The sequence below is a fragment of the Leptinotarsa decemlineata genome, unplaced genomic scaffold, assembly GCF_025532065.1.
Source record: "Leptinotarsa decemlineata unplaced genomic scaffold, Ldec_3_MD MMD2_tig00004307_RagTag_RagTag, whole genome shotgun sequence".
NCBI lineage: Eukaryota > Metazoa > Arthropoda > Insecta > Coleoptera > Chrysomelidae > Leptinotarsa > Leptinotarsa decemlineata.
The window spans coordinates 7,565,240-7,578,356 of NW_027412606.1; the positions used below are offsets into that span (position 1 = coordinate 7,565,240).

Genomic DNA, 13,117 nt, shown 5'->3' on the forward strand with positions numbered 1-13,117 from the left:
GATTATTATCAAAATGCTCCAATAAATGCTATGTGCAATGCCTATAATAATGTATAAAATGACTTTGATATCTTGTTTCAAAATATTCCAATAATTGTACAACTCTTGTTGAATATTTGTTTTTATAACTTTTTGTCATTTTGTTGTATGTACAAATCTATTTGTGACATTTACCTTTCCTACTCTGTAACTGGGCCGTGGTCTGTACAGTTTGTAAATAAATAAATATTACAAGAATATGTTCACTTATTTTTCAAAGAAAAAATTCAACGGCATAAAATTCAATTCAATCCCGCTAAACTTTACATCATATAAAAAGATTTGATTGGCTGACTTCAAAAATTTGTATACGTCGCGCACTTTCATAAACGCCGTTTTCTGCGTAAGCTCGGTGGTACTTTTTCAAGACGGGTCTCCTACAATTTTTTAAAACCATTAGTTCTTTAATGAATCACTTCATAGAAACAGCTTAGTTTCACAACATAAATTTTATTTAGTATCCAATAACTCAAAACAGAAATGCAATTCAAAACATGTTATAACAATTAATAACTAAAAATCAAAACGCAATTGTAAATGAGCCTAATAACGACACTTCTCAATATAATTGAAAATTAAAAACCATATGAAAAACCAATATTGCCATACTGATGGAAATACAACTCAGAAATGTTCACACTGCACATAAACTAAGAATACGCAACATCCGATGCAGACTCGTAAAGCCTTGTGACGTCATGAATGTTTTTAACACGTGCTTTCATCTGTCTGAAAACTGTTGTATGTACGTATAAATGTGTATTTATTGAGTGTAAACGATTAGTTTTTATACCTGAAAACATCTGTAAGTGGTCTACCAGCTTGTTTTTCATCATACACAATTTCTTGATGTAATTCCACTACATTGTTTTTACTTATTCCAAAATATTATATCAATTTCTCTGCTCTTAGATTTATGGTTTCATATCGAATGTAACATTTAACCAATAATTTGTATCACATAAAAACACTTTTTCTTTCATAAAATACATTATTTAACATTTCAATAAAATTATTTCAATAAACCTAAAAATTGAGTTCCGATTTATTTAAATCAGAGACACAGATTATTTTTGGAATTATTCTAAGGAATGGTATTGGGGTCCCAATCGTACTTGGTTTGTTTGAAGCTGAATAGAGTTTTCATGTCCTCTTCTGGAATGGTGAAGTCGAGTTCACAGTTGCTAAAAATGTACTCTTTGGTCTTTGATTTTGGAATAATTGCAACGTTTTGCTGCACTGCCCAACGCAAAAGTACCTGACAAAATAGAAACACATGGTTTAAAAATATTTGATAACATTTAGAATTAGTCTATGGCAGTGTTATCTCAGGTATAAATAACCTCAAAATTCATGAATAATTGAGAGATGTGATAAAACAAAACAGATGAAAATTTCAAGAAACACTGTATCGTGAGATTTTCACTGAACAGTTGTACAAAAACCCAACACATGTTTCGCTATACGATGGTTTCGTTGGGTGTCTTTACACGAGATAGTAGCTAAAAGTCCCAATGGATCAAACATACAAGTCACTTTTGATAAAATTATTCTTTCGAAATAACTTCCATCCAAAGGCTGAACTTGATATGAAAACTTATTGATAGGTTCCAGTTGAGCACAATCATATCAATTAATTGACTTGTTTTAATCGAATTACAAAAAAGACTGTTGAAGATTCACATCATTACTGGCCTTTTTCCTCAGTTCCAACATAGCCCATTTAAGTTAGGCAAAGAGTTCAGACTGTAGACATTTTGCCTCCTGAACTGTTTTGCAACCGGCATTAATATCACCTACATAAATGTCTTACTGAGCATCTCTGCAGCTTTATGAAAATTTATTTTTTCGACTGTGATCAATTGAAAGATCACTGCATTTATAAGAATAAATCAAATCTACCTTATTCACTAAGCCTGATATTGTTGAATATTCAATCGGCTAGAATTAAGTCTTCTCAGTTTTATTATATCAAAAACGAACGTAATTTGCTTTAAATGTTCCATTAGCAATATATAAGTTGACAACATTTTTGTTGAGAATGAACTATCAACTACATTTGAAATTTGAGGACCATATCAGAGGTCTCAAATCAAAGTCATTCTCTGGGTCTTACACTGTGAGGCTGATATCTTGTGAGTAAGGATTGGCTGCTGCCAAAGTTACTTATCACTCTCTCATAGAATCTCACCTACGATATGGAATCTCTTTCTGGGGTGCATGTACTGTGACAACACTGCAATTAATTTTAGTTATACAGAAAAGAGCTGTAAGTTTTCTGTGTAAACCAAAGCCACGAGATTCTTGCAGGCCACTGTTTAAGGAAGAGAAAATCCTCATTGTAATATCAATTTTTATTATTGTTAAACATCAAAATCAGTTTTCAACTAACGCAAACGTCACTCGCTAAAAACAACTTTAATTTGCCCATTCTAAAATATTCTCTTATAACAGACTCTTTCATTTATGATGGGTTGGAAATGTTTAATCACCTTCCATCGTATTTAAAAGATGCATGCCATAATAGGCATCAGCGTTGAATGAAAAAAGAGAGGTATTTTTGGGTTCATGATAGTATTAAATAATTACAGAATAATTATTATAAGACATACCTGAGCTGGAGTTTTTCCCAATTTCTTGGCAATATTTTTAATATTTTCATTCTCTAGTAGGTCTCGATTACCAGCGCCACCAAGTGATTGATATGCTTGTAATAAGATTCCTTCTTTTTGGCAGAAATCGTATAAGTCTTTTTGATGACAGAAAGGATGCCATTCAACCTGAAAAAGTATTCACGATATTAGAAGAAAACAATATTATAAAAAAAATGCTAGATAGCCATTATCCAAGATGGAGAAAACCCAAGGACATCAAAAACAAGAATTGCAAAGGTGTAGATGGCATTCCTATTAAAATATTTGAAACTCTATTTTATTCAACTATGGTTGTTTCATCACATCTTATCAATCTGGCGAGTTTCCGTCATTCCTGATGACTTCTCTTATAATACCTCTTCATAAGGGTAGCCCTACTGATGTTTGTAATAACAAAAACATTCTTACTTCTCACCAATTCAGATAAGGGTACCAATGATGGTACCCTTATCTACTATCTACTAATAATGGTATATTCCCTATTTAATGGTAAATAATCACTTGCTGCAACTTTCGGTGACCTACCGAAGGCATTAGACTGTGTCAACCACAAGATACTTCCGTATAAGCTACAGAAGTATGGCTTCAGAGGCATCATCCTTCAGTAGTTCCAATCATATTTATCGAGCCACAAACAAACAGTAAAAACAACTGAGTGTGCTTCTGAACAGTCCATCAAATGTGGAGTGATGACACTACCTTATTATGGCACAATAAGGATAATGCCGTTCTGTATGAGATCATCTCTGAAGACATCAGAAAAATGAAAGAATGGTGTGACTGTAATAAGTTATAAATTGATGGATGTTGCCGTTACTACGTGGTAGGAGATCATAATGAAAAGAGATATGAAAGTTTATATGTTTTTTACCACTTTTAATTGTAACTGAAGTTACTGCAGTTTCGTCCTATATGGACATTCTCAAACTAATACAATAAACTAACAATGATTCATTACATTCGCCAATATATACCATTCAGGTACTTGATTGAGTACCTGAATTTACAGTTCACAATGCGGATGTGCCAATTTAAAAACCGGAGAGTAAATGAAATCGATTTGATCGTTTAACAGGTTGCCAAGGAATGGTTTGAAAACGTCGAATCATTTTTTCCGACGTTTTCAAACCATTCCTTGGCATGCAACCACAAGTTTCCGAATCTAAACGATACGGAAATTCTGCACTATGCAAGGAAGGGTTGCAAACTCAATTATTTAAAATCCTTGGAAATTTACAAGCATAAACATTGCGGGTGCAATCTGTTAAACGATCAAATCGATTTAATTTACTCTACGGTTTTTGAATTGGCACATCCGCATTGTGAACTGTAAATTCAGGTACTCAATCAAGAACCTGAATGGTATATATTGGCGAATGTAATGAATCATTTGTTTGAAGGTGATTGACAATGTTTCATGATGAATTTCACTAGTTCGGACTTCCATTGTCTATTATATAAAATGATTTGGCTAGAAGACAGCAGGAGCCTCGCAAGGAAGAGAAGCCGTCACAACCAGTGCTTGCACTTCCCTACATCAGAGGATTATCGGAGAGGATAAGAAGAATTGGTTCCAAGTACAACATCAGAACCTGCTTCAGATCCGGTAACACTATCCGTAGCATCCTCACGAAAACCAGGCCACCAAACGCGGACTGCGATTCCAAGAATTGCATTTACCGGATACCCTGTGAGTGTGGAGAATCCTATATTGCTGAAACTAAAAGGCCATTGAATGTTCGCATTGCCGAGCACAAGAAACACACACAGCGAGGGGAAACCAGCAAATCAGGAATAGCAGACCATGTTTGGACCCATCAACACAACATCGAGCGGTCCCAAGCTGAGATCTTGCACAGAGAGGAACATTGGTTTAGGAGAAAATTCAAGGAAGCCGCATACATGTTGTCCAACAACGTATTCAGCCAAGACAGCGTAGAAATACGCAACATATGGAAACCCATCATCAAGCGAAAAATGGCCAACTTCTGCCAAAACGGTTATCTCCCACGGAACCAGTGAAGCGGAAAATAGAAAGCGGGAATAAGTGAAAGTACTCAAACGACCTATAAATAGTCATCTCTCGGAGGAATCAGTCCAGTCATCACCCGAAGACGATTGTAGATACTAACAATCGAAACGTCGTGAACTAACGTGACTTGGAATCTCTCCACTTTTTATTTTTATTTTCTTTTTTCATTTCTTTATTTTAATTTATTCAAGTGTTCTATTTTTACTCGTATTTTATTTCACTATTATTTCATTTCAGGTTTATTTTGGTTAATATAATTATTATTTTCAGCTATTCATTTTCAATTCTTCTTTTTTAGTTGTTTCAGGGATTTCAAATCATTTTATATAATAGACAATGGAAGTCCGAACTAGTGAAATTCGTAATAAATCATTGTTAGTATATTGTATTAGTTTGAGAATGTCCATATAGGACGAAACTGCAGTAACGTTAGTTACAATTAAAAGTGGTAAGAAACATAGAAATTTTCATATCCCTTTTCGTAATAAGTTATCCTTCCAAATCAATAAAACCAGAATTCTTACTTTTTGCGGCACCTTTCTTGAGATCTACCTTGGAAATCTCAGAAAGAATACATACTTATAAATTTCTTGAGCTAAATATAGATGATGAATTGAAGTTCAAGGACCATACAATAAACTTAAGCAAGAAGCTTGCCTAGGCTGCTATGCGCTGAGAGTCATCTCTATTGAACTAGGCTACGCTCATTCAAGAACAGCCTATTTTGCTCTCATAGAAAGAGTCTGTTCCAGAGATTTATTTCAAATGATTTTTGTTCTTCAAAAAGGGTTGTCAATCAAGTACATGTGCAAAGCTGCTTTCCAGGTTACATGCAAACCTCTTTTCAAAGCTCATGGTATCTTAACAGCAGCCTCCTCATACATTTTGGAAACTTTTTATTTAATGAAGAAACATCATTTGTGTTTGAATTTAAGGGTTTATATTTTTAGGAGCGATTAATTTTTGGGAAAGAAAGTTTTCGGCTTTCTACTACTCCATCTTGACACAAAATAAAGGGGATGAGGGAATCTTCCAAAGAAAGGAAGGAAGTATATGATGGAATCGGCCGATACTTGATGAAAATCCATAACTAACGTATTCCAAAAACACTTTATTGTGAGATTTTCACTAAATTGTTTTACAAAAACGCAACACGTGTTTCGCCATACAATGGCTTCATCTGGCATCTGGCGTAAAACAATTTAGTGAAAATCTCACAATAAAGTGTTTTTGGAAGGAAGTAATCAATTTGAAAATAAGTAACTCTATACATGGATGTGTAGATCATGCAAGAATTTTTTTCTTTCGTGTAATTCAATGTTTATATGAAAGTAGCTGTTTCAGGAGGACTTTCTTTCAGTTTGTGTCTGAAAGTTACTTCTTTGCATGATCTACACATCCATGTATAGAGTTACTTATTTTCAAATTGATTACTTCCTTCCTTTCTTTGGAAGATTCCCTCATCCCCTTTTTTTGTATCAAGATGGAGTAGTAGAAAGCCAAAAACTTTCTTTCCCAAAAATCATTTGTGTGATCCATACTTCTTATAATACCTGCAATCACAATATCAATATAGAACTGCCTATTCCCACGAGTTCCTTTGTTGGGGATTCAATTATTTTCAATGATATCAAACTATTCAATCATCTGCTAGTTCAAATTGAAGGAATGTGTACAACAGATTCAGAAAAGAGGTAAAAATGCTGATGGGTTGATGGGTCTATTCTACAGTTCAGGACTATTTTGATGATACTTTCGACTCTTGGATACACTTACAAACTAATATTTATTCGCTCAGAATATTTATATTTTTATGTTTGCTATTGTATTCATATTTTTCAATTTGTACTCATTTATTAGTATGTTCTGAACGGATTTTCTCCAGAAAAAATATTATCAACAATATCTAAGATTTTGTCTATAAGATGTATTTTTCTTCTGACAAAGTATATTTGATTTGATGGTTATCAATCTTATAGAGACAACTGGTTAACAGAAAAATCTGTTTTGAACTCTCACTCATTAATAACTTTCGTGTTAATATTTGGAAAGTAAATTGAGCTGATCGGTGCTGTAAATATATAGATAGTAAACTTTCATGATACTGAAATCTTTTAGTTTCACCTGATTAACAGCTGGCCTGATGCCAAAATCATTGTTTAGAAGTTCTTTCAAATGGCGAACTGTATAATTCGAAACTCCAATATTTCTCACAAAACCTTTCTTCACACATTCAACCATTTGTTCCCAACTCTTGCTTCGCATTTTTGCATGTTCAGATTTTCCATAAGTGCCTGGCCAATGTATCAAATAGAGATCAATGTAGTCACAGTCCAGTTTTTTCAAAGATGATTCTATTGCCTTATCAGCCTTGCCATGATCCTCAGGGTCTAGGGCAGAGTTTTTGAGTTACATTGAATCGTTATTCAGGAAAGGCACACTTACATAGTTTGGTTGTGATGAAAATATCCTTTCGAGATAAATTATGTCTTGGTAAAAGTTCCTTCAATGCATCTCCAATATCCCCTTCATTATTGTACATTGCAGCAGTATCTAAAACAATCGATGACTATTTTTTTGTTGATAGCTTTGCCCTTTTCGACATAGTTTAATTGGTACTTTTGAGGAAAGACACATATTGTTTCGATCGTCTATATGAAGCTATCGAGATAAATATGGTGTATCATTGAATTAGTACAGAACAACAGATATATAGTTAATCCTCTTTTAGAGCTTATCAAACCTGTCCAGATAAATGTCTGTGAAAATACTTCATAGGTGTGATCAACGCCTTACCAAATAGACGATATCCAGCTTCCAATGCCATATCAAGAGTCTTCAAAGTACTTTCTCTTCCTTTAACAAGCCAAGTTCCAACTTAAAGGAAAGTATTTTTACATAGTAGAACTAATATACTGAAATGCAATACTCACATCCAACTAGTGGCATATAGTCGCCACTAGGTAATTTTATTTTTTTATTTTTTATTGACATTTTCAAAATGTGGAATATATTTTTGAATTTTTTGGGATACCAGGTACCAGGTTAGATTATTTTCCAAAAATCATATGATTACTGATCACCAGTGTTGCCGCAACCCTTTGAAAAAAGTTAGAGAAGGTGAATGACAAAAGTATTAAATCCAATAAAAAAGTATCAAAGGATACATTTAGCATACATCCACCCATACCCTTGCTATAGTTACAGTTTTTTTTAATAAATTGATGGATGTAGCCGTTACTACGTGGTAGGAAATCATAATGAAGAAAAGAGAAATGACACTTTCTTTTACCTCTTTCATTTGTAACTAACGTTACTGCAGTTTTGTCCTATAATGACATTTTCATTGTACAATACAATACAATAATCTTTATTGTATAAGTTTATTGTATTGTATAAGTTTTCAAACTTCTACAGTAAACTTTATTGTATTAGTTTGAAAATGTCCGTATAGGACAAAACTGCAGTAACGTTAGTCACAAATAAAAGTGGTAAAAAACATAGAAAGCTTCATTTCTCTTTTCTTCATTATGATTTCCTACCACGTAGTAACGGCTACATCCATCAATTTATTTAAAAAAATTGTAACTATAGCAAGGGTATGGGCAAGTTTTCAAACTTATACAATGAACTTTATTGTATAAGTTTGAAAATGTCCGTATAGGACGAAACTGCAGTAACGTTAGTTACAAATAAAAGTGGTAAAAAACATTTCATTACAGTTTTTTAATTTTAAATCCCGTTTCAACAATAAAAATAAATAATTGGATGACATATGATAAGAGTGGAAACCAAAGACAAAGTGACAATTGACATGGCATGGAAATGTGTTAGCAATCAGTTTTGTTTTATGAAGAGGACCATGTACAGATGGCTTTATATCGAAAATAACACATATGTATGTCATGCAAATCAAAAGATGAAAATCTATATATCTAGTTAGAATGATCTGATAATCGGCGTACTAAAAATATTTTAAGGTCCCAAATGTCCTGAATTTAGTACAACAGTACTGCAAGGGCAACACTGATATCACAACGTTTTCCATTGATGAAACCGATGTCAGGCGAGTGCACATTTTATGTTGCATTGGTAAAATGAGTGTCTGTTTATATGTTTCATTGGGTCACTAATTCAATTAGAATTGCACTCAATGCATATTTTTCAGCATGACCTCTTTTTGAGGTAATGCGGCTTTGGTGCTTGCTAGGACGATGGAGCGTAAATACAAAATATGAATATTAACTTATCAATTATTATCGTCTTCATCAAGTAGTAATGACGGAAAACTGAAATATAACCTATTCGAAAAATGACTGAACTTTTGTATATAGATATAGACTATCAACTAAACGATTAGTGACGGTTCTCCGGAGTGGGTTTTCCTTTTCTACAATGACTGATCTCGTTCTGCTTAGTATTCTGTGGTTCTGTTCTATGACAAGTTTCGAAAGTCACTTTGTTTAGTTTTACCTGTAAATACGTAGTCAGTTATCCGATCGAAAGGCCAGCACAATGTTTAGCTTTTTTTCTGATGGAGAAATTGGGAAAAAATGATATTTTTAACTTTTTTCAAGAAACTTTTATTTTCGCTTGACACTTAACTTGTTATCAAAAACTTATCTCCATGTGAAATAACAAAAAACCCAAACTTGATATAAATTTCATATAACAGCATAATAATATCTGATACAGAGTATTTCAAAACTTAACACACTTAATTTTTTTCTTTTTATATGTTGTTGTTGTCCAAAGCACGGTTTGGCATTAGTCATTACTTATTAGTCATCTCAAACATGACGAAAATAGGTACCGAAAATGTAATGTTTTGATTGCGATCAACGGTACGTGGTGGGTACGAAGAATAACTTTTATATCTATGAAAAACTCATTAATACAGGTTATTTTATGATTTTCACTATACGCTTTCTCAAGCGTAAGATATATAAGTATTTTACGCTTGAGCAGTGCCGTTTTTAGGTTTTCCGGGGCCCTGAGCCAGTCACCGTTAGGGGCCCCTCCCTCCTCCCCATAAAAAATGTTTTTTACAACAACACGTGTTACAAATATTTTTTACAACATTTTATTTATTACACAGGTTTTTTTTGGGCCTTTCGAATGGCGAACTCCTCGATTACATCTTTGAAATCTAAATCTCTAAGGACATCGTTCTCTATACTCATAAGCGACAACCATTTGAGTTTCTCCTGGCTCATGCTATTCCTCAGTTCGTTTTTGGTCAATTTAAGTTTGGAGAATGATCGTTCACCACTGGCGTTGGTGATCAATAAGCACAAGAAAATTCTTAACGCGATCTCTACATTAGGAAACGTGGCAGCAAGATTGTTACTCTTTAAAAGTTTGTACATATCATAGATAGGTATGTGATCACCAAACATTTTTTCCTGCATCAAATAATGCTTAAAGTGTTCACATTCCATCAGCAGTTCTTTTTCGTGGACGTCGTTTGACAGAAATACGTTAAAAAAATATAAATTAGTATTTTTTCAAGAAATTTCAGTCGATATACTGGATATACCAAAAGCGGGCCGACTCGATTCCAACCCGATTCCAAATCGTTTTTTCCTTCCGCGTTAGAATCGGGTCGGATATTTTAATCTGGAGATCCTTTTAAAACGTTATGCAATAGCTCCCCAAATACATTCATTTTCAAAAAGGTGCAGTTAATATTACCACCCCCTAGAGAGGGGAGGTCTAGGGGGGTCGTGACTTTTCGTCATTTAAATCCTGTTAAAAACATCCGTTTATGTTACTTTTAACATGTAGCTTGGTTTAATACTTACGCCAATTCATAAAAAATTTTGCGATTACCTAATCACTGTAATTATTAGAAAAAGTATTGAGATTAATGTGTTGGTTTTAAATTGGTTTATTTTTTTCAGGGGCCCCCAAGAAAATTTCGGAAGAAATTATAACTTTTGTTAGAATTTCAATAATTTTAATTTAATTTCAATAAATTATAATTTCAAAAATTTCAATGATGTTTTTCTGAGAAACATTTTGTCATTCACACGAACTTTTGGGGGCCCCTCAGGACCTCGGGGCCCTGGGCCCGGGCCCAGGTGGCCCATGCCTTAATACGGCGCTGCGCTTGAGAACGCTATTTTATAGCGAAATACGTGTAGCGGTAAAACCCTTTATAGTGAAAATCATAGAAAAAGTGTATTAATGAGTTTTAATATGGATTTATATCAAGTATTAGCCAGTTCCGTTCAATTTGGAACAATGTTCCGAACCAGAAAACTATACACACCTTAGCAATTTTTGATGCTTTTAAAGCTCAGATCAGACCTTCTTTGGAGTGTTGTTCTCATGTATGGAGTTCCGCTGAGCATACTCTTAAGCTGCTGGATTCCATCCAGATTGGTGACGCGAACATCACTTGCAACCTTGATAGTCTGGAACACCATTCTCTCTTCCATATATACTTTCGAAGGTACATATCAAAAATACGCGACGGACTGTGGGTGCTTATCGTTTTGAGGTTTAATTCAGTACCCTTCGAACTTCACTGTTTGAGAACTCTTTCATTTGGAGAACTGCGTTTATGTGGAATAAACTTCCTGGACATGTTTTTCCAAATGGATTTAATATCCTGCGATTCAAATCCAATGTGAATCGTCGCTACTTTCGCACAAGCACCACTCTTAGAGTGCCTCAAGGATTTTCCAGTAGTGCTTGTGTTTTGTTCTTGAATAAAGGCGCCTCACGGCAAGCCCTGCACTTGGTCTCAGGAATTTTTATGCCTATCACACGTCTACGGTAGACTAAGTTGTTTGAGACACTATTCTAGCAGGTCATGATACAATCCTAGTTTCCCACTAGATCTGAGGAAATCAAAGTTCAGGTGCTTTGATAAGCCATGGTCTTCAATGATGTTGAAAAAGGTCGGCTTACCCTTTGTTGTCGCAGGACGCAGGAGTGAAGTATTCTCTCCGGCTTTTATGTGAGCCTTTGCTAAACGAGTTCCAACTCGGTGACAGAGTCGAAAACTAAACCAAGGTCATCAGCCGCTTAGGCAGCTGCCTCAAAGAGAAACGCTACAATAACTGGTCTCACATGATCGCGTACTAAGAAGAGAAGGGAAGCTGAACTTCTGATGACTTTACAGGCTTTAGATAGAGACAATTCTGCTGTGTAGACACCCTAAGATTGAAAGTCCATGACCTTTTCGTCGTTGGGAAAAGTAAGAGTAGAATGAGAATATCTAGATGAATATTTCTAAGGATCTATTTGGAGGTCGATATCTTGTAATTATACACTGTTTTGAATTCATAATTTCGACACGCCACCATGAATTGACTTTGTCGGATGAAATGTGCTGCTGATATATAATCAGGTTAATGAATTTTATTTAAATTTAGTTTCAAACACCATGATTCAGAGACAGAAAGAATATGTGGGCTTTCTATATGTAATAATATTTCAATTTGATTGGTTTTATTACTGATTGATTGAAAATGTTTGTGAATAACTTTGAGAGAATTGTCTTTCATTTCGTCAAGACGGTCGCTGTCCACAACTATCCGAGATTAGAACATATCTCCAAAATTTGAAACGTTCAACAAGAACACCTTCTGGCCAATAAGGAGGTTTGTAGTTCATTATCCGCAACAACTTGATAAGAAAGTAACCTACCTCAAGAGTTTGATTTCACAACATCAAATAGATGACCTGGTGACTTTCGTTTCAAAGACTGTTTGAGTCTTGCCATGGAAGAGCTTGATACATCCAAAGTCGTCTTGCCTCTGTGAAATTCCCATTTTCATCTGCTTCGTATAGTATATAGAAAGTCAATTCGAATGGCGTAAACACTAAATGGTTACCGAACGTCGGCAGTTTCTTTGGGCGGCGTGCACCTCATACCAGTTCTTATCAGTATTTTTATGTGGGAGGTTTTATATTAGTCCTGTCAAATTAGACTAAAAAATAAGAGTGAAGGTACATAAATTTACAACAAGTTGCAAATGCGTGTCATTGTTCAAAACATAGATAAATATAAGAATTTGAAATTCCGAATGATTGTGATGCCTGGAAAAAAAATTACTCGAGGTCAAAGGTAAAAAATCTCGAAAGAAATTGGTTTTTCGCGATTTTTAGGAAAACGGTGAGTTTTATCATAAAATAATCTCAGATAAAAATTGTAGATCATGAAATTCTCTACAAAAATGTATTAATACTTTTTTTTCTTAGAGCCACCGTTTTTGAGATACGACGAGTCAAAAAGATGTAAAAGTTGTATTCGTCATTATATGCATAAGTATGCCACGTATATACATCTCTGAAGTTGTATTTCAAGTAAAAATATTTTTCAATTGGTAAATATAAATATAAGAATATCAGGTAGAATGAAATCCAGTCTTTTAATTTG

At 34.2% G+C, this 13,117-nt stretch overlaps 1 protein-coding gene across 2 annotated transcripts; it reads right to left on the reverse strand.

The window, feature by feature from the left end:
* Positions 1-473: 473 nt before the first annotated feature.
* LOC111510884 (2,5-diketo-D-gluconic acid reductase A) lies at positions 474-7,924 on the reverse strand. Of its 2 annotated transcripts, XR_012466358.1 has the most exons (7): positions 7,659-7,924; positions 7,522-7,602; positions 7,171-7,278; positions 6,850-7,115; positions 2,652-2,819; positions 833-1,297; positions 474-775 (listed from the first exon to the last, which is right to left on the reverse strand). XR_012466358.1 is itself a non-coding variant. In XM_074178896.1 (6 exons), the coding sequence occupies exons 1-6, from the start codon at positions 7,717-7,719 to the stop codon at positions 1,124-1,126; spliced, it is 858 nt and encodes a 285-aa protein (XP_074034997.1). In that variant the 5' UTR covers positions 7,720-7,924; the 3' UTR covers positions 474-1,123. The 2 variants fall into 2 exon arrangements, 1 of the variants encoding a protein (XP_074034997.1); XM_074178896.1 differs by having other exon boundaries at positions 474-1,297.
* Positions 7,925-13,117: the final 5,193 nt, after the last annotated feature.